At 41.2% G+C, this 27692-nt stretch overlaps 1 protein-coding gene across 1 annotated transcript; it reads left to right on the top strand.

The window, feature by feature from the left end:
- The first annotated feature begins 857 nt into the window (after positions 1–857).
- Positions 858–27669, top strand: LDHAL6A (lactate dehydrogenase A like 6A). The gene is made up of 8 exons (XM_050755449.1): positions 858–1043; positions 1467–1601; positions 8956–9073; positions 10540–10713; positions 23162–23335; positions 24069–24186; positions 25226–25349; positions 26135–27669. Exons 1-8 carry the CDS (start codon positions 906–908, stop codon positions 26297–26299), a joined length of 1146 nt encoding a protein of 381 aa, XP_050611406.1. The 5' UTR covers positions 858–905; the 3' UTR covers positions 26300–27669.
- The last annotated feature ends 23 nt before the right edge of the window (positions 27670–27692 follow it).

The raw sequence follows: 27692 nt of genomic DNA, 5'->3' as shown, positions 1-27692 counted from the left end.
TCAGTTGGCACTGCACTTATCACATTCTTCAGGTTTCATAACTTATTTCAAAATTCCTTTTGCATACAGAGTTTTGTTGTTGTTTTGAGACAGGGTCTCACTCTGTCACCCAGGCTGGGGTACAGTGGCACAATCTCCGCTTACTGCAACCTCCGCCTCCCAGATTCACAAATGATTCTTGTGCTTCAGCCTCCCAAGTAGCTAGGATTACAGGTGTGCACCAGCACGTCCAGCTAATTTTTGTATTTTTAGTAGAGACGTGATTTCACCATGTTGGCCAGGCTGATTTCGAACTCCTGACCTCAGGTGATCCGCCCACCCCTCCTCGCAGAGTGCTGGGATTACAGGCGTGAGCCACCGCGCTCGGCCCAGAGTTTTAAAATTTTACTTTTTCTACTTTAGCTCACATTTGAGGTGGTAAAAGTTAATCTTGAGGTCCCTTTCTCTTACAGTGCTGGGGAAAAATTTCCAAATGAGAGTCAAAAAGTCCTTTTCAGATACATCCAGACAAGGTTTGGTTAGAAATAAAATTACTTGGGCTCTCTGGTGGATGGGTTCTAGGCAAACAACTCCACCGGACAGGAGAGGCCGTGCACTGCATTGTGCCTGCCTCACCTCGGGCGCCTTCTGCAGCCGGCCAACCACCGACACAGCAGCGCGCCCACCAGCACGCGGGGGCGGGGCGGGCAGGCAGAGGCGCAGGTGCGGTGCTTCACAGCCCGCTTCCGGCCTCACACCTGCCAAGCATCACACCTGCGATACCTGCACGAGCTGGGTGCGGTCCGCGCAGCTGCAGTAAGGAGGTGACCCGGCGTCTATTAGTTGGTGGTTCATCTCCTTCGTGCCTCGAGGAGCTGTAACGCCGCTTTCCTCCATTCTCTTTCTTCACTCTTGAGTGAGTGGCCATGAGCTGGGCTGCAAGAGTCCTGGGGAGCAGCCAGCGAGCGGGCGCCGCGGGAGCGAATTGTTTTTGCCCAAGGATGGTTCCGTGTCTCCGCCAGGCGGCATGTGACCTGCTCAGGCGCGGGTGGCCCTTCACCCCTGTGAGTGTCGCCAGAAGTACCTCGCACTTGGACCTGCGGACCCCGGCGCAGTCCGGGAGCTGCGAACTGGAGGTTGGGGGAAAAGTAGGGTAGAGGGGAGAGAAAAGGGGGTCAGCTGCGGGACGGAGAGCCGTCCCAGCTGTGGTTTCATGTTTGGTGGAGCAGCCCCTGTTCCTTTCCTCTCTCTCTCTTAATTCCTCTTAACTATACTCACGCTTTCTTCTCCTTCCCCTGGTCCGCTTCATGGATGCTGAGCTACCTGGCCAGAACCTACCCAGCTTCTTTGCTGTCAGATTTGTCGGTCTTGCACCTCCTGGGGGCCCAGAAGTTCTCCATACGCGCTCTCACCACAGGTCTTGGAATTCCAAGCCATTTCCAATTTCAGGTCTTAGAAATGGCTGTGCAATTTGTCTTCACTGTTAGGTTTCCAAGATGGCAACTGTCAAGAGTGAACTTATTAAGAATTTCACGAAAGAGGAGGCCATTCATCACAATAAGATCTCCATTGTAGGAACTGGATCGGTTGGTGTGGCCTGTGCTATCAGCATCTTATTAAAAGTAAGTTATGTGCTCCGCACCACAGGGTTCACCTCGGTTGGAGGCAAGGCCACAGTGTATGGTTGTGCAGGTTGTGTCCAGTTCAAGGGATGAGTGGGGATCCAGTACAAGGGGCACCAGAGGAAAAGGTGCCCTTGTTTTAGTTGTTCCACCCAGAGGGCGCTCCTTTTTTAAAATAGTATTATATCATATGTTAGAAGCATCTCTGTGAAAGTATGTTGACATTTCGCTTTCACATAATGACAATATGAGGTACCCCTTTGCTTGATTTGGAAACTCAGCTCCCAAAACAAACTGTAGAAAGAGTATACAAGCATGTCAGTGATGGTAGGCAGCCTGTGAGCACAAAATACAATCTTTTTTCCTTGAAATATCTCTCCCATTTCCTAGTCTCTAGATCTTTATTTCCCTTCATTCCTCGTTCATGTTAGCTTAGTTTTAGTGTTTAGCTGTTCTTAGTACTGATACAGCTGACAAAGTTTAATGGCTATAGACAGAGGCCAAAAAGGATTCTGACCCCTTTCTAAGAATATTACCCTGATACGAACTTTATTACCATAAAGTTTTAATAAATCATAAGACATTTTGAGCTATACTTTTATTAATGAAGTATCTGTAAAATGTTTTAAGCCATCTTTTATATAATCTTTAAACCTGGCATGATTCATTGGATTTAAAGGATTGCCTCTGGGTTTCATATCTAGATGACATAGTGACCTTGTGGCACTAAGGATAGCGGCCGCAGCCAACTGCTGCTCCTGCCAGCCATACAAATTCCCCATGATTCATTTTGTCCTACCTATTGTAATGCCTTTATCAGCAGTGTCCTCACTGCTAATGAAGAATGCACACAGGTGAAAACCAACGCATCTGTGACTCATTGATTGATGGGGCCTCCACGTATTGCCCAGGCTGCTGTCAAACTCCTGGCCTCAAGCAGGAGGCCTCAGCTTCCTGAAGTGTTGAGATAACAGACGTGAGTCACCTTGCTTTGCCCAACACATTTTTTTAAACATCAGTAATAATAATATGTTTATAAATTATCCAATATTACAACCCTGAAAAGTAAATATTAGACCTATTTTTTAGAGGAGAAAAAAGGCACAGACTATCTCTAATTGCATGAATAAGTATACAGGTAATATATACAGAAAAGCTTGAAATAAAATATTTATTTATCACCTCTGCTTTGAAGGGCCATTTGGGGAGGGACTGAGCCATATCCCTGGAACTCCTACCTCTGCCAGCTGCTGCTTAGCTTTGGTTGCAGGAGTGGAGGGAATTTCGGGGCTTCTGATGGGAGGTTCCAGGGGCCGAGGAGAGGGCAGTACCATGGGGCTGCACCTGTTTCATGGCCCTATCTGTGATGGGAGGTCCTAGATCTCGGGTGGAGGTGGTGGACAGGAGTGCATTCCATTGCAACTGGTGATGGGAGGTACAGGCCACACTAGGCATGTAAGAGTATCCATAGGCTCCACTGGGGGTTTACCTCTGGAGGCTTAAAATGCCACCTGTAGCACCCATTGTCCAAACTCAGTGATGCTCCCTGCTGTAAAGGTATGAAGCAGAACTTTCCCAGTCACCTCCTGCTTCTAGAACTTGAATTCTAGTATGTTGCTAACTATGGCATTTGAATATCTTAGGAAATAGGGTACATAATCCCCCTATAAAGCCTCAGGTTAAGGCTCACTTTAATCTTTCCCTGTCCTTGCCCTAGACACTGCAACTTCTGTCATTCAAGGAGATGGTGATAGCCTAAAAACTCCTTGCTGATAAGGAATTCTCAAAAGGAATTGTTCAGGATTTTATTGTCAGGAATTTATGGCACGAACCTAGTAGAGAAACAGTAATGTCTTTAAAAACTACTGAGTTATACCGTAATACATAAACTTTAATTAGTGTAATGTGAGATCCACTTGTATTCTCTTTCAGCGATGTATCCCGAATCTAGATCAGTGCCTCCTGTAATTGATATTTAGTAGTTGGATGAAAGAATTGCTCAAAGATGCCCATTAAAATGGAAAATGCACTGGATTGTGAATATAAAGATGGGATACTCTGTTTACTTTCATTTTTATAAGGAAAGAGAGTCCAGAGAGATTGTTAGGATATATTTTTATAGACTTTATTTTTTTGAGTAGTTTTAGATTTACAGAAAAATTGAAAGGATAATAGTTTATACTCCACATGTAGTTATTAACATTATACCTTAGTATGGTGTGATGGTTAATATTGAGTGTAAACTTGATTGGATTGAAGGATGCAGGGTATTGTTCCTGGGTGTGTCTGTGAGGGTATTGCCAAAGGAGATTAACATTTGAGTCTGAGGACCGAGAGACACAAACCTACCCTCAATCTGGGTGAGCACCATCTAATCAGCTGCCAGCACGTCTAGGATAAAAGCAGGCAGAGGAACGTGGAAGGACTAGATTGGCTAAGTCTTCCCGCCTTCATCTCTCTTTCATGCTGGATGCTTGCTGCCCTCAAACATCAGACTCCAAGTTCTTCAGCTTTTGAACTCTGAGACCTACACCAGTGGTTTGCCAGGGGCTCTCAGGCCTCTGGCTGCAGACTGAAGGCTGCACTGTTGTCTTCCCTACTTTTGAGGTTTTGGGACTTGGGCTGGCTTCCTTGCTGCTCAGCTTGCAAATGGCCTGTTGTGGGACTTCACATTGTGATCATGTGGGTCAATACTCCTTAGTAAACTCCCTTTCATATATACATCTATCCTATTAGTCCTGGCCCTCTAGAGAACTCTAATACATATTGTATACCTTAGTGTGGTACATTTGTCATGATGATAGAATGGATATTGACATATCACCTTTAACTATAAAGTCCACACTTTACTCAGATTTCTTTAGTTTTTACCTATGTCCTTTTTCTGTTCCATGATCCCATCCAGGATGATACCACATGACATTTAGTCACTGTTTCTCCTTGGGCTCCTCTAGACTATGACAGTTTCTTTAGATTTTTCGTCTTTGATGACTGAGCGTTTTGAGGAGTACTAGTCAGGTATTTTGTAGAATACCTTTCTGTTGGAATTTGGTGTTTTTTTTTTTAATGGTGAGACCAGGGTTTTGGGTTTTGGGGAGGAAGACATATAAAGTGCCATTTTTCATCACATCTTATCCCGGGTACATACTATCATGATTCAGTGTTGATGTTGACCTCGGTTACCTGACTGAGACTGTGTTTATCAGGTTTCTCTACTGTAAAGTTACTATTTTCCCCCTTTCCATACTGGTCTCTTTGGAAGAAAGTCCCTATATGCAGCCTACACTTACGGGGTGGAGAATTATTTTAATTCTTCTGTGTGGGAGATTTATCCTTCCTCCCCTATTAATTCAATCATTTGTTAATATCACTATGCACTCATGGGTCTTACTTTATACTTTGGATTATAATCTAATACTTCTGTATGAATTTGTTCCAGCTGTGGCCATTGGTAATTTTTTGAAGTTGCCTGCTGTGTGCCTTTGACATACTACATCAGTATAGAGTTTTGTTTGGTTTTGAACGCTTCGTTACTCTTTGTCATTTCAAGATGTTTCTGGTTCTTCATCTTGTATATTTTCTGCACCACTCCTAGAATCAGCCTTTTTTCTCCAAGGAAACTTGGTTCCTTTTATTGGATAATAGTATTAGAAACCAAGATCTGGGCTATTTATGTTCCTTGCTCCTGGGGTTATGATACATTTTCAAAGCTGCCTTTCAAAGATAACTTTATCAATGCCATGTAATGCTGTTCCATATGACTCCAATCTCTGAATAACTGAGTGTCCAAGAAGCTTTGGCATTTCATTAAGCAACAACCTGTTCCTTGCAATACAGCTTAGACTTCTAGGTTAATCAGTTGTAGTCTAGTTTAAAATTTAAAGTGCTTGGCTTTGAATTTCCAGTAATTCAAATAGAGTAAAAAGATCCAGGCTGGATCCAGGCAGTGGCTCATTCCTGTAATCCTGCACTTTGGGAAGCCGAGGCAAGAGTATCACTTGAGCCTAGGAGTTTGAGACCAGCCTAGGCAACAAAGCAAGACCCTGTCTCTAAAATATAAATAAATGAATAAAAATTAAAAATTAGCTGGGTGGCTGCACACAGTGGCCTCACAGCACTTCGGGAGGCCAAGGCAGGTGGATCACCTGAGGTCAGGAGTTTGAGACCAGCCTGGCCAACATGGCGAAACCCCATCTCTACAAAAAATATAAAAAATTAGCTGGGCATGGTGGTGGTACATGCCTGTAATCCCAGCTACTTGGGAGGCTAAGGCAGGAGAATCCCTTGAACCCAGGAGGCAGAGGTTGCTGTGAGCCAAGATTGCACCATTGCACTCCACCCTGGGCAACAAGAGCAGAAACTCCATCTCAAAAAAGCCAGGTGCAGTGGTACCTGCTAGTAGTACTAGCTACTTGGGAGGCTGAGGCAGGAGGCTTGCTTGAGCCCAAGAGGTTAATGCTGCAGTGAGCCATGAATGTGCTACTGTACTCCAGCTTGGGTGACAAAGTGAGACCCTGTCTCAAAAAAGAAAAAAGGTAAAAAGCTCTAACAATGTGAATTGGATATGTGCTTAAATTATGGATGCTTGGTTCTTTTCTTTTCTTTTTTTCTGAGAGTGAGTCTCACTCTGTCGCACAGGCTGGAGTGCAATGGCCAATCTGATCTCGGTTCATGGCAGTCTCTCCCTCCCGGGTTCAAGTGATTCTCCTGCCTCAGCCTCCCAAGTAGCTGGGATTACAGGCATGTGCCCCCATGCCCGGCTAATTTTTGTATTTTTAGAAGGGGCAGGGTTTCACCGTGTTGGCCAGGCTGGTCTGGAACTCCTGACCTCAGGTGATCTGCCCACCTTTGCCTCCCAAAGTGCTGGGATTACATGCGTGAGGCACCGCGCCCGGCCTTGGTCATTTACTTCTTTTTTTTGAGACGGAATCTCGCTCTGTCGCCCAGGCTGGAGTGCTGTAGTGCAATCATGGCTCACTTCAACCTCTGCCTCCTGGGTTCAAGCGATTCTTCTCCCTCAGCTTCCTGAGTAGCTGGGACTACAGGCACGCGCCACCATGCCTGGCTAATTTTTGTATTTTTAGTAAAGACAGGGTTTCACCATATTGGCCAGGTTGGTCTCGAATTCCGGACCTCGTGATCTGCCCACTTCAGCCTCCCAAAGTGCTGGGATTACAGGCGTGATCCACCATGCCCCGCCTTGATCATTTACTTCTCAGCACTAACACAAAGGTGCTATTTTTCCTCCAAGGAAAAATATATTATGTAATAAAGATAAAAGAATATGTAGTTAAAAGGTAATACATTTACAAGGTTTGAAAGTAAGGCTGGGTACGGTGGCTCATGCCTGTAATCCCAGCACTTTGGGAGGCCATGGCAGGTGAATCATGAGGTCAGGAGTTTGAGACCAGCCTGGCCAACATGGTGAAACCCTGTCTCTACTAAAAACACACAAAAAATTAGCCGGGCGTGGTGGCGGGCGCCTATAATCCCAGATACTTGGGAGACTGAGGCAGTAGAATTGCTTGAACCTAGGAAGGTGGAGGTTGCAGTGAGCCATGATAGCACCACTGCACTCCAGCCTGGGCAACAAGAGGGAGACTCCATCTCAAAAAAAAAAAAGTAGGCTGGGCACAGGCTCACGCCTGTAATCCCAGCACTTTCATAGGCTGAGGCAGGCGGATCACTTGAGTCCTGGACTTTGAGACCAGCCTGGGCAACATGGTGAAACCCCATCTCTACAAAAAATACAAAAATGAGTCAGATGTGGTGGCAAGCACCTGTTGTTCCAGCTACCCAGGAGGCTGAGGTGGGAAGATCATCTGAGCCTGAGAAGGTTGAGGCTGCAGTGAGTCAAGATCATGCTACTGTACTCCTGCCTGGGGGCCAGAGCAAGCCCCTGTCTCAGAAACAAAAAGTAAAAGTAGAATTCAGACAGATACATACAAGGCTGGGTGCGGATTAAGGCTCACGCCTATAATCCCAGCACTTTGAGAGACCAGGGCAGGTGGATCACTTGAAGTCAGGAGTTTGAGACCAGCCTGGCCAACATGGTGAAACCCTGTCTCTACTAAAAATACAAAAAAATTAGCTGGGCCTGGTGGCACATGCCTATAATCCCAGCTACTCAGGAGGCTGAGGCAGGAGAATCACTAGAACCCAGGAGGTGGAGGCTGCAGTAAGCTGAGACTGCACCACTGCATTCCAGCCTGGGTAACAGAGCAAGAGACTCCATCTCAAAAAAAGAAAAAAGAAAAGATACATACATGGAGAAGTCACACTAGTTTCCATCCAACCTTTCCTTAGCATCCACTTGAGGCAACTATTTGAATCAGTTTCTTGTATTTCTAGTGTTTTGTTTTGTTTTTTTAAATAGAACTATATTTTCTCTCCTTTCCTACATATAAAGTAGCATCATATAAATTATAGTACGAATTGGTTTCTGCAGGTAATAACTGTCTGACTATAGAACTAAAATATTTTTGAGTTGGAAGGAGCCTTATATTTTAATCCATTTGCTGTGGTTTAAATGTTTGTCCCCTCTGGAACTCATGTTTAAATTTAATCCTCCATGTGGCAGTATGGAGAGGTGGGGCCTTTAAGAGTCGACTGGGTCATGAGGGTTCTGCCATGGATTAATCTATGGATGAATGGGTTATCAGGGGAGTAGGAATGGTAGCTTTACAAGAAGAGGAAGAGACCTGAATTTAGCAATCTCAGCCTCCTTGCCATGTGATGCCTTGCACTGCCTTGGGACTCTGCAGAGTCTCCTCCAGCAAGAAAGCCCTCACCAGATGCCGGCCCCTTGGCCTTGGACTTCTCAGCCTCCATAACTGTAAGAAATAAATTCCTTTTCTTTATAAAGTACTCAGTTTCATACATTCTGTTATAAGGAGCAGGAAATGGACTAAGATACCATTTATTCAAAAAACGTTGAGCTCCTCTGTGCCAGGTGGATGATAAGTAAGCACCAGATGGCTGGAGATGAATGACTTCCTTTTCTCAAGAAGCCCATGGTCTGGTGAGAAATTCCTTCAGCAGAAGCCCTACTTTATCACTCTGCAGCCTCGGCTGAAATGGGAAATGGGGCTGCTGACGACTTTCAGAGATTGTTCGATTTACTACACAGTTTGTTTTTGTTTTCCTAATGATGAGCTGAAACGTTCCTCTTTGTAACTTGTATTTTTTCTGGTTTAGACTTTTATATCATGATGAAATGATGAGATCATTTATTATGTTTCCTTTGATTTTGATAATTCACAAGCTAGACACAGATCACCAATATAAGAATTTTCTTTCATTCTCCAGTTAATCAAGAGATACACTCACCCATTTGACTAATAATGTTTTTTAGGGTTTGAGTGATGAACTTGTCCTTGTGGATGCTGATGAAGGCAAACTGAAGGGTGAGACAATGGATCTTCAACATGGCAGCCCTTTTATGAAAATGCCAAATATTGTCTCCAGCAAAGGTTAATGTCATAGTTAAATACTATAAATATTCTAATATACATGAACAAATATCCAAGAAAATCATCTTTATTTCTTTTGACCTCTGCAGTTTTTACAGATAAGGCTAGTTGCTCCCTACTCTGTGCTCTCATAACATGTTCAGATCCTTAGGTTGTACTTTGCAAGGTTTCCCACAGCACCAGACTGAGTTCCTTGTGAGCAGCAGTAATAGCAGTTACCATGACAGCTGCAATGAACTGACTGCCTATTGTGTGTGAGACATTGACCTAAGCACAACTCTATTTAAGAGATGATGTACCTCTGAACTAAGGTTAATTAAAAGTGATAGGACTGGGCATGGTGGCTCACGCCTGTAATCCCAGCACTTTGGGAGGCCAAGGAGGGCGGATCACCTGAGGTTGGGAGTTTGAGACCAGCCTGACCAACATAGAGAAACCCTGTCTCTATTAAAAATACAAAAATTAGCCGGGCATGGTGGTGCATGCCTGTAACCCCAGCTACTCACGAGGCTGAGGCAGGAGAATCGCTTGAACCGGGAGGCAGAGGTGGTGGTGAGCCAAGATCACGCCATTGCACTCTAGCCTGGGCAACAAGAGTGAAACTCTGTCTCAAAAAAAAAAAAGTGATGGAGTAGGGATTTGAACTCAGTTCTGTTTGAGTCCAAAGCCTAAGCTCTTCACTACTGTACTTTATTCACTTGGCACCTAGGAGATAATTATTTGAACAAATGAATGAACCAACAATTCCCTATTCAAAAATCTGTTCACACCACATCTATCTCTCAGTATTCTTGCCAGACTAATCCATATTTTGACCTCTTCGTCTAAATAATACAAAAGTTATTTTAGGAGATGAGGTGTTTTTTTGAGACAGTGTCTTGCTATGTTGGCCCAGGCTGGACTTGGACTTCTGGGCTCAAGTGATCCTCTTGGTCTCAGCCTCCAAGTAACTGGGACTACAGGTGCACTACTGCACCCAACTTAGGAGGTTTTTGTTTTTGGAAATGGAGTCTTGCTCTGTCACCCAGGTTGGAGTGTTGTGGTGTGATCTTGGCTCATTGTGACCTCTGCCTCAGTCTCTCTTGTAGCTGGGACTACAGGCACCCGCCACTGTGCCTGGCTAATTTTTGTATTTTTAGTAGAGATGGGGTTTTGCCACATTGGCCAGTCTGGTCTTGAACTCCTAACTTCAAGTGATTGACCCACGTCGGCCTCCCAAAGTGCTGGGATTACAGGCGTGAGCCACTGTGCATGACTTAGGTTTTTTTTTTTTTAATTAAAAAAAAATGTACAAGGGAAACTTAGTGCTAATTTCCTGAAATTAAAAAGTAGTCTGGGCATACTAGAAGATTTCAGGGAACCTGCTCTTTGGTAAACATAGTGTGGTGATTGAAGTGAACAGGAAGTATACTTAAATGCCAGATGTTTTCTTTCATAATCGATTGTTTCTTCTAATCTTTCCCCAGATTACTTAGTCACTGCAAACTCCAATCTAGTGATTATCACAGCAGGTGCACGCCAGAAAAAAGGAGAAACACGCCTTGATTTAGTCCAGCGAAATGTGTCCATCTTTAAATTAATGATTCCCAATATTACCCAATATAGCCCTCACTGCAAACTGCTTATTGTTACTAATCCAGGTCAGTTTTGTTGTTTTACATTTTCAACTTTTCAATTCGGGAGTACGCTGTATAGGTTCATTACATGGGTATACTGCGTGATGATGAGGTTTGGGGTAGGACTGATCCTGCCACCCAGGTAGTGAGCGAAGTACCTAATAGTTTTTCAGCCCTTGCTGTCCTCCCTCCCTGTCTAGTAGTCTCCAGTGTCACTTGTTCCCATCTTTATGTCCATGTGCACCCACATATTTAGCTCCCACTTATATGTGAGAACATGTGGTATTTGGTTTTCTATTGTTGCATTAATTAGCTTAGAATAATGTCCTCCAGCTGCATCCATGTTGCTACAAAGGACATGATTTTGTTTTTTTATGGCTACATAGGTCAGCTTTATTTTCACTGTTCAGTGAAGGAGTTTTTGGGGGTGGGTTTAGTAACTTTGAAGAGAAAAAGAATTTAATGAGTATTAAATCGTAAACTACCAATATAATTCCAGAATCTCTGTTTTGTTAGTGTAATATGTACTTTGCACAGTTGTAATCAGTGTATATACTATAATGACTTTAAAAAAATACTAGTGTGAGGCCAGGTGCAGTGGCTCACACCTATACGCCTATAATCCCAACACTTTGGGAGCCCAAGGTGGGTGAAGTGCTTGAATCCAGGAGTTTGAGAACAGCCTGGGCAACATGACAAAACTCCATCTCTACAAAAAAAAAATACAAAAATTATCAGGGCATGGTGGAGCATGCCTGTAGTCCTAGCTACTTGGGAGGCTGAGGCGGGAGGATTGCTTCAGCCAGGGAGGTCAAGGCTGCAGTGAGCCATGATTGCGCCACTGTACTCCAGCCTGGGTGACAGAGTGAGACCCTGTCTCCAAAAAAAAAAAAAAAAAAAAAAGTGGTGTGTATGGGAAGATAATATGCTTAATCATATGACTTCAAGATTTATATTCTAAAGGCTGAGGTTTGCTTTCCACATTACTGTTTGAGAAGTGAAAGGAGGGCTATAGTTCCTGCCTGACTCTCCAGAATTGTACTAGACTCCTCACTGGTGCATGTACAAGGTGGACAAACGCAAAATAGACTTTGGAGATAACATGTGCAGGACTGCTGATAGATTGTGTGTAGTGAGGGAAAGGGAGGAATAAAAAATAACTTCTAGATTTTTCCTTTGAGTAACTGAACGAATGGTAGTTTCATTTAACTGGGTTGGTAAATTTACCGATCGGGTGGGAGTCAGTGAGGGAAGGAGGTGGGGATGTTAAATATAGAGGAGAAAAATTAAGATACCTGAAATGATCAGAGGAAATGTCAAACAGCTAGAGATTATGAGTCTTGAGCTTAGTAGTTTAGGGATATTCAAATTACTGTATTCTAAAATCATTTGGAATAGTTTTTCTCTGTGCGACCAAAACTGAGTTGAGTGCGTGATTAAGTTTATTCATTTTAATTTCGATGCTGAAGAACTATTTAACTTTTGTTTCACAGTTTTATAAAATATTCACATGGCTCCAACATCAATTCTAGAGAACAGGAATTATTCCAAGTCTCCAGCTTCTGTCCCTGTGCCCTTTCCCCTATAGCCTCCATCCCTTTATAGGTAACCATTTACATTTTTTATGGTTTACAGCTTTTTGTTACTACATATGTTTTTCTCCATCTTCTTTCATTTTTAACTTAATATATCATGAAGCTCACTCCATAGTAGTATTTATAAATATGTTGATTACTGTAGCTTTGTGGTAAGTTTTGAAATCAGGATGTGTTAAGTCCTCTGACTGTTCTTTAAAATTATTTTGGGCCAGGCATGCTGGCTCACACCTGTAATCCCAGCACTTTGGTTATGGGTTTTTTTTTTTTTTTTTTTTTTTTTTTTTTTTTTTTTTTTTTTTTTTAGACGGAGTCTCGCTTTGTTGCCAGGCTGGAGTGCAGTGGCACCATCCCCACTCACCACAACCTCCATCTCGTGGGTTCAAGCGATCCTCGTGCCTCAGCCCCCAGAGTAGCTGGGATAACAGGCACACGCCACTACTGCCCGGCTAATTTTTGTATTTTTTGTGGAGATGGGGTTTCATCATGTTGGCCAGACTGGTCTCGAACTCTTAATGTGTGGTGATCCACCTGCCTCAGCCTCTCAAAGTGCTGGGATTACAGGCGTAAGCCACCACGCCCAGCCATATCCCAGCACTTTGGGAGCTGAGCCGGGTGGATCACCTGAGGTCAGGAGTTCGAGACCAGCCTGGCCAACATGGCAAAATCCCATCTTTACTAAAAATACAAAAATTAGCTGGGCATGGTGGTGCACACCTGTAATCCTAGCTACTCTGGAGGCTGAGGCAAGAGAATCACTTGAACCCAGGAGGCGGAGGCTGCAGTGAGCTGAGATCATGCCACTGCACTCCAGCCTGGGTGACAAGGCAAGACTCTCTCTCTCTCTCTCTCTCTTTCTATATATATATAAACCCATAACCAAAGTGCTGGGATTACAGGTGTGAGCCAGCATGCCTGGCCCAAAATAATCTTAAAGAACAGTCAGAGGACTTAACACATCCTGATTTCAAAACTTACCACAAAGCTACAGTAATCAACATATTTATAAATACTACTATGGAGTGAGCTTCATGATATATTAAGTTAAAAATGAAAGAAGATGGAGAAAAACATATGTAGTAACAAAAAGCTGTAAACCATAAAATATATATATATATATATATATTTTTTTTTTCTTGTCTAGATCCTTAGCATTTCCTTATGAATTTATGAATCAGCTGGTCAATTTCTAAAGTAAAACCAACAAGGATTTTGATAGGGATTGCTGCTGATTTATTTTGGTTCTTTTGTATTTAATAAGTTGTTTTTTTCTTGCTGTTTCCAATATTTTCTCTTTGGCTTTTAACAGTTTGACTATGATGTGTCGAAGTGTGAAAGTCTTTCAGTTTATACCACTTGGAATTCATTGAGCAGCTTGGATGTATAGTTTTTTTTTTTTTTTTTCTTCTTCTTGTTTTGAGACGGAGTCTTGCTCTGTGGCCCAGACTGGAGTGCAATGGCGTGATCTCAGCTCACTGCAACCTCTGCCTCCTGGATTCAAGTGATTCTCGTGCCTCAGCCTCCTGAGTAGCTGGGATTATGGGCACTCACCACCACTCCTGGCTAATATTTTGTATTTTTAGTAGAGATGGGGTTTCTCCATGTTGGCCAGGCTGGTCTCGAACTCCTGACCCGAACTGATCTGCCCACCTCAGCCTCCCAAAGTGCTGGGATTACAGGCATGAGCCACTGCACCTGGTTTGGATGTGTAATGTTTTTCTATTTGGGAAGTTTCAGCTGTTATTTCTTTGAATAATTTTCTGCTCCTCTTCCCTCCTTCTGGTGCTACCATACATGCATATATATGTTGGTGTGCTTAACGGTGTCCCACAAGTTTGAGGCTCTGTTTTTTCTTTTTTAAAATAGTTAATAGATTATCAAAAGTTCTTTTTGTATGGCATTGAGATATTTATTTATATATTTAACTGCATGCATATCTTTGGCTTTCACATAAATTTTCCTTCATACAGGCTATTGGTGTAAGCATTTGCTCTTTTTAAGAGTTTGATTCTTTTTTTTTTTTTTTTTTTTTTTTTTTTTTTTTTTTTTTTTTTGAGACGGAGTCTCGCTGTGTCTCCCAGGCTGGAGTGCAGTGGCGTGATCTCGGCTCACTGCAAGCTCCGCCTCCCGGGTTCACGCCATTCTCCCGCCTCAGCCTCCCAAGTAGCTGAGACTACAGGCGCCCGCCACCACGCCCGGCTAGTTTTTTGTATTTTTAGTAGAGACGGGGTTTCACCATGTTAGCCAGGATAGTCTCGATCTCCTGACCTCGTGATCCACCCGCCTCGGCCTCCCAAAGTGCTGGGATTACAGGCTTGAGCCACCGCGCCCGGCCAAGAGTTTGATTCTTTAAAAAAAATACCAAATCCAAAATTCAGAAATGGTAGTCTGGCGCTACATGGAAGCACACTGAAAATAACAAGCTGATGATACATTATCACATTATATAATAGTATTTTATATTTTCTTACTTTCCAGTAAGTGTTTTCACATCCTGAAATCTCACAGTGTCATTTTTGAAATGAGAGCTGTGGAGAGATTCTGATAAGACTCAAGAGTTGTGAAGGCACCTGATGGAGCTCCTTCATTAATTTCTCTAACCATTCAGGGCGCTGACGTCTGTAGGGACAGTAAGTTAATACAAACAGTAAATGTGAAATGAATCCCCAACCTACTTTGTTTTAATTTGCACTAAAAAGCCTCCACCCTCAAAGTCCCACATCATTAAGGTTATATGATAACAAATGAGGAAACACAAACTAAGCATCACTTGCTTGGCGACATTAACTGGCCCACCACACTCCCACCGCAGATTTTAGAAGCACATTTGCAAAAGATGCTTCTCTGTGCATTATGGCAGAAGTCTATTAAAGAATATTTAATTTATTGACTAATATTTCTAATAAGCACATTCAGAGGATACTTTTTCTGTGTTTTATATACTGGCTGTCTGCCATTAAGAGCAGTAAAAATGAGGAAAAAAATCAAAAAATCTCAATCTCAAATGATTTAACAGCTTAGTTCTGTATTTGCTTGATAGTGTATGCAGTTATAGTACACACTATCAAATATATCTTCTATATCTATTTAGAAAACTTTTTCTGATATTAGAATCATGTTGAAGAAAGTCTTCTCCATTATTTTAGTGAGTTTGTTAAAATGGTTCACTAAGAACCATCTTCAAAATTTCAGGTGCTTCAAAAGTTAAAAGAAACAATTAACTTCATTACTCTTATAAAAAAACAAAAAAACAAAAAACTGACAACTTTAAATTAGCATTATTAAGCTACCAAAAATTGATACCACTCAGGAAAGATTTTTTTCCCCCCTGAATAATATTTATTTTTTTTGAGATAGTCTCTCTCTCTGTCGCCCAGGCTGGAGTGCAGTGGTGCAATCTTGGCTCACTGCAACCTCTGCCTCTCAGGTTCAAGCAATTCTCGTGCCTCAGCTTCCCAAGTAGCTGATTACAGGCACGTGCCACCATGCCCAGCTAATTTTTGTATTTTTAGTACAGATGGGATTTTACCATGTTGGTCAGGCTGGTCTTGAACTCCTGGTATCAAGTGATCCGCCTGCCTTGGCCTCCCAAAGTACTGGGATTACAGGCGTGAGCCACTGTGTGGCACTGAATGGTAATATTTAACTAAAATTTTGGTGAAAGAAAAGGTAATTCTGAGAGCAATCTGGATAGAGAGGGGTTTCTCAGGTGCAGGTACTAATTCCTATGCAGGACTGCCTTCAGATGCAGCTCCCGTGTCTCCACAGTCCTCAAGGCTTGGTTTTAGTGATTCTGTAGCAGAGGAAAGGCTTCACACATGTGTAATATTTAGAGGCAGCATCACTACACAATGGAGTGCAAGTTCAAATCAGAATTTTAAGGTCAGGAAAAGTATCATTTAAATGAATCACCATTGACACTTTTAGAAGTTCTTAAGTTCCTTTAGAAATCTCCCTTTAAAGGATGTGCCAATTTTTACTTTGGCAAATCATGGATAAAAACTGAATGTATTAATAGTTATGATGATTGTGGTGCTATTTTTTAAACATTACTAACTTCACAGCAATACTCACATTTACTTATTTACCTAGCACACTTTTTTTTTTTTTTTTTTTTTTTTTTTTTTGAGATGGAGTCTCGGTCTGTTGCCCAGGCTGGAGTGCAGTGGGGTGATCTTGGCTCACTGCCACCTCCATCCACCTCCCGGGTTCAAGCAATTCTCCTGCCTCAGCCTCCCAAGTAGCTGGAATTACAGGCGTGACCTACCACGCCTGGCTAATTTTTGTATTTTTAGTAGAGATGGGGTTTCACCATGATGGCCAGTCTGGTCTCAAACTCCTAACCCCAAGAGATCTGTTCACCTCAGCCTCCCAAACTGTTGGGATTACAGGCGTGAGCCACAGTGCCTGGCCACATTTCAACAGTATTTTATTTTCACTAACTGACCTACTGCAGTCCATTTTAAGAATTTTTGTTTTAGTTTATATATGATATTTTATTATGCTGAAATGAATGTGAAATTTTAAAAATTAAAACAAGCAATTAGGGTTTCTTTATGTTAAAAATTTATCTTACCTAAGTGCATAACTTTATCCATGTAGTGGTAGAAACGTAAAACTGTACATTTTAGAAGGTTTTTTTGATTTTTTTTTTTGTTTTTTTTTTTTGAGACAGGGTCTTGCTCTGTCACTCAGGCTGGAGTGCAGTGGCACAAACTTGGCTCACTACAGTCTCCACCTCCTGGGTTCAAGTGATTCTTGTGCCTCAGCTTTCCAAGTAGCTGGGATTGCAGGCGCGCACCATCATGCCCAGTTAATTCTTGTATTTTCAGTAGAGCCGGAGTTTCGCCATGTTTGGCCAGGCTGGTCTCCAACTCCTGGCCTCAAGTGATGTACTCGCCTTGGCCTCCCAAAGTGCTGGGATTACAGACATGAACCACCATACCTGGCCAGGTTTTTTAAATAAAATAAAAAATTGCATCCAGATCTTATTTCAATGATAAATAACACGCTGTTGACATTATTTTAAAATAGGATTTTAGTTTATTACTGTGGAAATGTGGAGCACAAGACATAACAAATACTACGTATTAATTTCAAAACTATTCAGAATGAGGCTGGGTGTGGTGGTTCGCACCTAAAATCCCTAGCACTTTGGGAGGCTGAGGTGAGAGGATTGCGTGAGCCCAGGAGTTCAAGACCAGCCTGGGCAAAATAGTGTGAAACCCTGTCTCTGTTTAAAAAAAAAAAAAAAATTTTTAAAAAGAAAAATCTACCCAGAATGGCTTATGGAGGTTTGTAACTGTTGATTTAAGAGTATTTAGGACTTTTTTTTTTTTTTAAACAAATTAAAAAGTTCCAGTAACTAATTATTTACATGAACTAAATGACCAAATAGAAGTGGAAAATGGAAAATTTAGAAGGCAGTACGGTAAGGGAGGGGATGTAAAATAATACAGGAAGAGAACCTAAACAATTGAAGATCAAAGATTTAGGAAAAGTTTAACCTTTTCTTCAAATCTATAGTCATTTACCTCAAAAATGTGGTTGGGTACCCTGGGACACAGCTGAGTTACTTGCTCTGTTTTCAGTTTACCAATTAAAACAGGTCACTTTCTCAGTTCCAGACCCAGGGCCTGGTGGAGGTCCCCCAATCCCCTTGCATTTCAATGGCAGGTGACGAACCTCTTAAGGCCCAGCATGACTAACTGGGGTTTTTCACTTGATAGCTTTATGTGTGAGAAAACTTAGACATTTCTACGCATACTTCTCTCCATCTCAGGTATTAGAATGAATGCTTACCATTTTAAATAGTGGTATGATCAGACTGTTTCAGTATCACTTTTTACCGTCAATGGGTATTAAACAGGGAACAGAAGCTCTAACTTCTACATTAATGGAAATACTACGTGTTTAGAAAACATTGTTTTAGAGGACAAAAGATGTCATCTTCATATCTTTTAAGTGTCTAATTTCTACTATTTGAGTACTTATATTAAATCTGCCATAAAAAATATGGATTTACAAGAAAGACAAATTAGAAATTATGTTCTTCACAGAGATCGACTACACGATTCTGAATCTTAAATTGTCTTCATATGTTTAGGATAGAATTTGATGCATTTATCATTTTTAAAGTATGAGTTATTACATAAAGCTAAGTTAAAAGTTCAACCAAATGGAAAAGGTACCAACAAATGCTTAAAAAAATACTATTCTAATTATCTAAAACAAGAACAAATAGATTTTTCAAATAAGAGTTGTTAATATTTATTTTAGACATTTGATTTAGTTGAAAGCTGCTACTTTGTTAATGACTGAGCCTATAAGAAAATAAGAGGTTTAATCCAAGTAATATGAAAGTGAACTCTTTACCTTACCTGTTTTTCCCCAAATAATTCTGACTTCACTATTGGAAATTTTTGTGAATGGTTCTAAAAAACACCTATTTTGAAACTGCAGAAATAGCAGGACAAATCACTTTGTAGAATGATTTGTGAAATATTGTCCTACTACACTTAAATAAAAACAACACATTTCCTCACTTATGAGTATTTTCTTATTTTTGATACTGCAAATTCTACACATAGAACACCTCTTCATTGCCCTGCTGAAGGCCTCAGAATGTAGAGATGGTTCAAAAGTAATTTATACCATTTTTACCCAGGCTTTGTAAACATATGTCAAAGAGATAGGAAGGTACTCAGTTTTAGTAAACAAAATAATTGCTCCTATAGTAGCTCCTCAAAGTCCCAGGCAAGTAGGCATTATCAGAAGTTTTCTATTAGATAATTCTACCATCTCCAAATAAGGACTTTGGTCTGTTTATAAAAACTAATTGATAGATGAAAGGAAGGAAGGAAGGTAGGTAGGTAGGCACGTAGGTAGGTAGGTAGACAGACAGACAGACACAGGCTTTTGCTTTGCCACTTATGCTGAAGTGCAGTGGCACAACCATAGCTCACTGTAACCTTGAACCCCTGGGCTCAAGTGATCCTGTCTCAGCCTCCCAAGTATCTCGGACTAAAGGTGTATGCCACCACACCTGACTACTTTTTAAATTTTTTGTAGAGACGAGGTCTTGCTATGTTGCCCAGGCTGGTCTCAAACTCCTAGTCTCAAGTGATCCTCCCACCTCGGCCTCCCTGTAAGCTGGGATTACGGGTGTGAGCCACCGTGTCTGGCCTTGGTTTATTCTTAGGAGTTTTTTTTCTCCCTTGTCCTGTTGCATAATCTAGAAGACTCTCCAGTATAATGTTAAACAGAAACAGTGATAGTGGGTATCCTTGTCTTGTTTCTGACTTTAATGAAAATGCTTCTAAGTTTTCTTAATAATGTATGTTTGCTTTGGATTTTGATAGATACCTTTTTGAGATAAAAAGCAGTTTCCTTCTGTTCCCAGATTGTTTAGTTTTATTTTTTTAATCCTTGAATGAGTTTTCCTATAGTTAAAATGATCATATATATCTTTTACTTTAAATCTCATCTGGTATAATATGTTGACAGATTTTTTGATATTGAACCACCTTTGCATTTATGGGGTAAAGCTGCTGCTTAAAGTATTTTTCTTTTTCTTTTATTATTATTATTTTTTTATTTTTTATTTTTTTGAGACGGAGTCTCGCTCTGTCACCCAGGCTGGAGCCCAGTGGTGCAATCTCAGCTCACTGCAACCTTTGCCTCCCGGGTTCAAGCAATTCTCTGCCTCAGCCTCCCGAGTAGCTGGGATTACAGGTGGCCGCCACCACACCTGGCTAATTTTTGTATTTTTAGTAGAGACGGGGTTTCACCATGTTGGCCAGGCTGGTCTTAAACTCCTGACCTCGTGATCCACCCACCTTGGCCTCCCAAAGTGCTGGGATTACAGGAGTGAGCCACCACGCCTGGTGATGACGTATGTTTCTTTTCTTTTCTGTTTTTCAGACGGAGTCTCGCTGTTGCCAGGCTGGAGTGCAGTGGTACGATCTCGGCTCACTGCAACCTCCGCCTCCCGGGTTCAAGTGATTCTCCTGCCTTAGCCTCCCAAATAGCTGGGACTACAGGCGCGCACCATCATGGCCAGCTAATTTTTGTATTTTTAATAGAGATGGGGTTTCAGCATGTTGGCCAGGATGGTCTCAATCTCTTGACCTCAGGAGATCCACTGGCTTTGGCCTCCCAAAGTGCTGGGATTACAGGCGTGAGCCACCGCAACCGGCCTCTGATGCTGTTTTTAAAAAAATATTTTTTAGGCTGGGCATGGTCACTCACATCTGTAATCCCAGCACTTTGAGAGGCTGGGGCAGGAGGATTGCTTGAAGTCAGGAGTTAGACCAGCCTGGGCAGCATAGCAAGACCCTGTCTCTATTAAAAAAATAATTTTTCCTACTATTCGATACTCTTTCCTTCCTTTTATTTTACTGTTAAAATAACGCTTGTCACTGATTTTAAAAAATCTTTGTTTTAAAAATGCATTAAAAAATATAAATTAGGCCGGGTGCAGTGGCTCACGCCTGTAGTCCCAACACTTTGGGAGGCCGAGGCAGGTGGATCACCTGAGGTCAGGAGTTTGAGACCAGCCTGGCCAACATGGTAAAACCCTACCTCTACTAAAACTACAAAAATTAGTCGGGCGTGGTGGCTGGTGCCTGTAATCCCAGTTACTTGGGAGGCTGAGGGAGGAGAATCACTTGAACCCAGGAGGCGGAGGTTGCTGTGAGCAGAGATTGCGCCACTCCACTCCAGCCTGGGCAACGAGTGCGTCTCCAAAATAAAATAAAATAAAATAAAATAAATTTATCACCATATACAATTTTATTTATTAACTTTGTTTCATTGTACTTTGTATTTTCGTTTTAAATATATTGTAATCCCTTGTCTTACTTCCTCTTTAACTCAATGAGTCATTTAAAAATGTATTTTTGGGGCCAGGCACAGGGGCTCATGTCGGTAATCCCAGCACTTTGGGAGGCCAAGGTGGGTGGATCACGAGGTCAAGAGATCGAGATCATCCTGGCCAACACGCTGAAACCCCATCACTACTAAAAATATAAAAATTAGCCAGGCGTGGTGGCACACACCTGTAGTACCAGCTACTCGGGAGGCTGAGGCAGGAAAATCACTTGGACCCAGGAGGCAGAGGTAGAAAGTGAGCCAAGATCGCGCCATTGCACTCCAGCCTGGTGACAGAGCGAGACCCTGTCTCAGAAAAAAAAGTGTATGTTTCAACATTTAAAAAAATTTTATTGTGGTTGATTCTGATATAACTGAATTGGGTTGTCTGATCAGTTCTTTAGAGTCTGTTAACACTTTGTGATCCAGATAATAGTGTTTGTAAAAAAAAAAAAATTCCTGATGTATTATGGACTTTAATGGGCATGATGATCTTTATTTGATTATACTTATTAATTTTATTTAGTTTTGCAAAATTAACTTTATAAATCAGTTTATAACAAAAGTATGTTAAAATTGTCTACTATGCTTATGAATCAAATCTACAGTTCCTAATTTTTTTCATATATTTTGAGGCTATATTAAGTATATATAAATGTACAGTTGTTAAATTGTTGCATTGTTTTATGTATCTCATACATTAATGAGAATACATGTTTAATACATATGTTATACATAATTGTATATAATGTAATTATGTGTTAGTGGGGATACAGAGATAATACATAAATGTGTATGATACATAATAGAGATAATACATATATATTACATATTATATACATATTATACATACATAAATGTATTATCTCTACCCCCATTAATGCTTTCTTGTTGAAAATTCTATTATTTGCTATTAATATAGCTACACTGACCTTCTTTTTGGTATTATTTTAAAAATTAACTTCAAGAAAAAAATTCTGATAAAGCTAATAATGTTTAAAATAACTGACACTCAAATATCACACTGTGTCAAAAATTTATCCCTTCCCTACTGGGACAGAGACACAGTTGGTCTTGTTCTTGCTCTGTTGCCCAGGCTGGTGTACAGTGGTGTGATAGTAGCTCACTGCAGCTTGATCTCCTGAGCTGACGTGATCCACCTGGCTCAGCCTCCCAAGTAGTTGGAACAATAGGCACATGGCACCACGCGCCTGGCTTATTTTCCTTTTGGAGATGCAGTTTTGCTATATTGCCCAGGATGGTCTTGAATGATTGCTTGCCTTAAGGGATCCCTCCATCTCTGCCTCCCAAGTAGCTGGGATTTATACTTGTTTCTTTCTGTTCTCCCCAACTCCTTTTTTTTTTTTTTTTTTTTTTGAGATGCAGTCTCGCTCTGTCGCCAGGCTGGAGTGCAGCTGATGTGATCTCGGCTCACTGCAACCTCTGCCTCCCAGGTTCAAGCGATTCTCCTGCCTCAGCCTCCCAGGTAGCTGGGACTACAGGTGCATGCCACCACACCCAGCTAATTTTTCTATTTTTAGTAGAGATGGGGTTTCACCATGTTGGCCAGGATGGTCTCAATTTCTTGACCTCGTGATCCGCCCGCCTCAGCCTCCCAAAGTTCTGGGATTACAGGTGTGAGCCACTGTGCCCATCCCTCTGTTCCCCTCTTAACTATGCTTTTCGTTGAAAATGGGTTATTCTCTGAGCAAAATTATTTGAAAGACTTGATAAGAGTATTTGTTTATTCATATTTCTCAGAATTTTCTGTGGAGTGAACATTCTGTTTCTGCATACCAAGCTATGCAAAGTATCAACAAAAAGGTTTTTCATTACTTCTATTTGGTAGATATTCTTAGAGTTGGGGTATAGCTGGGGTTGGATAGAAAACCATGTTTCTGGCCCCCTCCACAAAACATCAGATTTACTAGTTTTAAGTTAGGTAAATCTAAAAAACGTATCCTTGCAGATGAGGACGTTTCTTGATATGAACTTTTTCTTCTTAGTGGATATCTTAACTTATGTAGCCTGGAAGTTGAGCGCATTTCCCAAAAACCGTGTTATTGGAAGTGGTTGTAATCTGGACTCTGCTCGTTTTCGTTACTTTATTGGGCAAAGGCTTGGCATCCACTCTGAAAGCTGTCATGGGCTGATCCTTGGAGAGCATGGTGACTCGAGTGGTAAGGCTGAGGCACGATTGGAGCCTCTGCAATATCTATTTCCTACCAATCATATAGACATTTAATGCAAAGTAGCTCCTGGGAGGGGAGAAAAGACTTTATTCCACTTTAGGCCCTTTTAGTAGTAATTTTTTACTACACTTATTTTTAAAATAACAAAAAATACAGATTTGAAAAATGTGAGATTGACACTATAATCCTACATATGGATGGCTAGGATTATAATGCTTTTCTTAAATAGAGAACTAAGTAACACGACATAGTTTGTATTTAATTTGGGACACTCTAGTTCACAAAGGTCAGCAGTGTACTTCATGTAGTAGGCATTCTTCAGATTAAGGGATGGGTATAACTGAAGAATGTAAGAGGGAAGAGAAAGAGTACTGTGGTAATAGTCTTTTTCTCCCCTCTTAGTGTCTTCTGGCTAAAAAAACCTTTGAAATCTATTTAATATAAACCTTGGCTATGGAAAAAGACTTAAAAGGTAGAAAAACTAAAACTTCTTAGTGGAAAGTTTAAAACTGCAATTTTCTTATTTGCAGAATCTTTGCCAAGATAATAGAATTGTGGATCCCCCTCTGTGGAGATCTGGATTTAGAATATCTGGAGTGGGGCTCAGATATCAGAACATTCCTAGTTGAAAACCACTCATAACAGTTTTGCTAAGGTCAAAAACCAAAACCCTGCTAATACTATGTTGTAAGAAGTGGGATTTTGGGTATCTCTTTCTTAGTTCCTGTGTGGAGTGGTGTGAACATTGCTGGTGTCCCTCTGAAGGATCTGAACCCAGATATAGGAACTGATAAAGATCCTGAGCAGTGGGAAAATGTCCACAAAAAAGTGATTTCCAGGTAATACACGCTAGTTTCACATTTTCAGTACCTTAGAAGTTGTGAGCCTGAACTCTGTTAGAAGGTTGAGATTAGTCCCTTAAGTATATGTTGTTGTATTTCCGATATTTTTATTTGCACTTCTGCTTTTTTGTGTGATCATATTCACCAGATTATAAATTCTTCAACAGTCAGGGACTGATTCTATGTTGCTCATTCCTGAGCCTAACCCAGTATTGAGCACATGGTAGGGGCTCACTTGTTGACTGACAATGTATTTTTTCAAACACTTGCTATATAGTGTTTATTGTTAGTGGTGGAATTAATTCCATATTAATTTCTGCATCTCTGTACTTGTAACTCTAATGTTTAACCACCATGGCAAGGCATGGTGGCTCATGCCTATAATCCCAGCACTTTGGGAAGCTGAGGTGGGAGGATCACTTGAGCTCAGGAGTATGAGACCAGCCTGGGCAACATAGGGAGACCCCATCTCTACGAAAAAAAAAAAAAAAAAATTAGCTGAGCGTATGGTGGCTTGCTTGAGCCCAAGAGGTCAAGGCGAGCTCTGATGGTGCCACTGCACTCCAGCTGAGACCCTCCCTAAAAAAGGCATACATATGGCCAGGCGTGGTGGCTCATGCCTCTAATCCTACCACTTTGAGAGACCAGGGTGGGCAGACCACTTGAGGTCAGGAGTATGAAAACAGCCTGGCCAACGTGGTGAAAACCCAGCTCTACTAAAAATACAAAAATTAGCCACAGATGGTGGTGTACACTTGTAATCCCAGCTACTCAGGAGGCTAAGGAGGGAAGACTGCTTAAACCCGGGAGGTGGAGGTTGCAGTGAGCCGAGATTGCGCCACTGCCCTCCAGCCTGGGCGACAGAGCAAGACTTAAGAAAAAAAATGCATACATACTCCAAGTAATTTCTAGGAGAAGTTGTTGATGGAGTCATTGCAGTTTTGTGGCATTGTTAGATAGGATGCTATAAAGTGGAAGTTCAATGACAAGTGGATCTTCTCAACTAACTTATGTTTATGGTTTCTTCTAACTACAGTGGCTATGAGATGGTCAAAATGAAAGGTTATACTTCTTGGGGCATTAGCCTATCTGTAGCTGATTTAACAGAAAGTATTTTGAAGAATCTCAGGAGAGTGCATCCAGTTTCTACCCTAAGTAAGGTAGGACATTCACGTTTGAAAAATCATTAACTTCAACATAAAACAGGGGTAAATAACATTTTTGAGACACTCCGGTTTTGGGTTTGATCTCGTGGAAGAACCTCTCTTCCTGAAGTCTGTTCTTTGCTGCTGAAGAGTGGGGAGATCGGGGAAAGAGTCTATCTTTATAGACCTTTGTCCTGGTCTAGCGTGACATTTCCTTTTATTAGATAAAAGTGAGTGTTTTTGCAACTTGATTATTTAACTAAGTGATCTGACTCTACCAGTATCTGGAAACACTGGGAACCACTATGGGCAGACCTTGGTACCTTTGGAGTTGTTCTCTTTGTTTCGATTATGTCCAATGAAGAGATCTAGGAACAAAGCACTAGACACAAAAGAATTAGCAGTCTCCTGGGGAGAGGGGAGTTGGGGCATGGGTGAGATCCTTCTGCTAGTCTAAATGGGAGAGGTTATAAAACAAGAGAGATCTAAATCATTGGAAATAAAGTCATAGGAATTTTGAAGTGGTCTCTTGATAGGAAGTGGTATGGAGTAAGGAGATGAGGAAAGAAGGGTGGGCCCCAGCAAACATGGCAGGAGGCTGGGGCCCATGTGGAGAGATGGTGGGTTGAAACTGAACAATAAATATGTCTAATCATGTTTTAAATTGTTCTCTGTCTTGGTACTCTGCCATAGTTTGTACTATCAATCTGTTATTCATTCACCTCACAACTGTTGTTTCTCATATTGCAGACCTTTGTTAAAAGTTAAAAAAGGAATAATTTTTAAGTCTTTACTTTCAGGGCCTCTATGGAATAAATGAAGAAATATTCCTTAGTGTCCCATGTATCCTGGGAGAGAATGGCATCACAGACCTCATAAAAGTGAAACTGACCCTTGAAGAGGAGGCCTGCTTGCAAAAGAGTGCAGAAACACTCTGGGAAATTCAGAAGGAACTCAAGTTTTAAAGTTGCTTAAAGTTACCATTCTATAGATTGAAGATGAAATAGTAGTTATGGAATTGTATATGTCAAACTTTAAAATAAATTTGAATTTCTAAAAGTTAGAAAAATAGAGGAAAGAGTGACCTATTTAGTGTAGCCTTCCAGCTTTTTTTTGGGGGGTGGGTCTCATTCTGTTACCCAAGCTGGAATGCAGTGGCACCATCACGGCTCACTGCAACCTTGACCTCCCGAACTCAGGTGAGCCTCCCACTTCAGCCTTCAGAGTAGGTAGGACCACATGTGTGTGCCTCCATGCCTGGCTAATTTTTGTATTTTTTTGTAGAGATGGGGTTTTGAACTCCCAAAGTGCTGTGATTACAGGGGCGAGCCACTGTGCTTGGCCTTAGCTTTGATTTAGTATCCAGATGATGGACGACACTTTTTTTTTTTCCCAAACAAAAGTGATGGCATCAAAGATGTTTTTGGTATCTTTTAGTACTTGCCTTGTATGTATACGTAACTGCCATCTGGTCCATGAGAATGTGTATGCTGTGTTATAGAAATCTTGATTCTTTTCATCAGGTGCATAGTAATTCTTCTCTATGGCTTAATACCTGTGTTTACATGCCATTTAATAAAAGCTTTAATTTCCTCTACAATGTAAAAATAAAAATATATATATACACACACACACAAAGTAATCTAAATGTTCCTAACATTAGATAAAACCTTGATTTGACCTTGCTGGTTTTTCTTCTGGTAACTTTTATGAGTGCATTTTAATTTTTACAGGAAAGGTCTTAAGCTGTAAACCCCTTGGTGACAACAGATTAAACTGGTCGTTCTTCTCTTGGGAGTAGAATGGGCTGCCTAATTATCTTAATAACATCCCAAATCGGAATATACTTTCCTTTATAGCCTCATGAGCCTTCTAGCACTCTCATTTTGATCAAGAACATTCTATTCTGGATGAGCTCTGCAGGACATACAGTAGCTACATAGTTCATTGGGTGGTCACAAACTTGGCTACAGAATCACTCACCATGAAGACGAAACTTTAAATGACAAAGCAGGGAGGCAATGGTACACTGTATCTTTCCCTTTAATCCTAAAGTTATCAGGTATATAGTTTGGACCTGCCACTGTGCTCCTTTCTGATGAAAACACTTATGGTTCACTGAGGCCTAGAAAGGAAACAAATTTAGTAGGGTTGGTAGGAGAGTATCACCTTGGACCTTTCACAGATAAGTTACTCAAATCCTTTAACTTCAAATATTTCAAAATTTAGATTTCTATTTGGTATATCCCCATATTAATTCACTTCATATGCTGTAGAATACTACTAATTTCAACTTAAGATGGATTTTATGCTTTTTTTGCTAAATGAAAAGTTGGGCTTATTAAGGTTTCATGGATC

The sequence above is a fragment of the Macaca thibetana genome, chromosome 14 (genome assembly GCF_024542745.1).
Source record: "Macaca thibetana thibetana isolate TM-01 chromosome 14, ASM2454274v1, whole genome shotgun sequence".
Taxonomy (NCBI): domain Eukaryota; kingdom Metazoa; phylum Chordata; class Mammalia; order Primates; family Cercopithecidae; genus Macaca; species Macaca thibetana.
Note: the sequence above shows the minus strand (reverse complement) of the source record. Positions and strands in the feature narration are given on the sequence as shown.

What these genes read in the sequence shown, in the direction of transcription:
- LDHAL6A (XM_050755449.1), top strand. Translation starts at nt 906, where the DNA reads ATGAGCTGGGCTGCAAGAGTCCTGGGGAGCAGCCAGCGAGCGGGCGCC. An exon ending in GCGGGTGGCCCTTCACCCCT is followed by an intron (nt 1,044 to 1,466) that starts GTGAGTGTCGCC and finishes CTTCACTGTTAG; the next exon opens with GTTTCCAAGATGGCAACTGT. An exon ending in AGAGCATGGTGACTCGAGTG is followed by an intron (nt 23,336 to 24,068) that starts GTAAGGCTGAGG and finishes TCTCTTTCTTAG; the next exon opens with TTCCTGTGTGGAGTGGTGTG.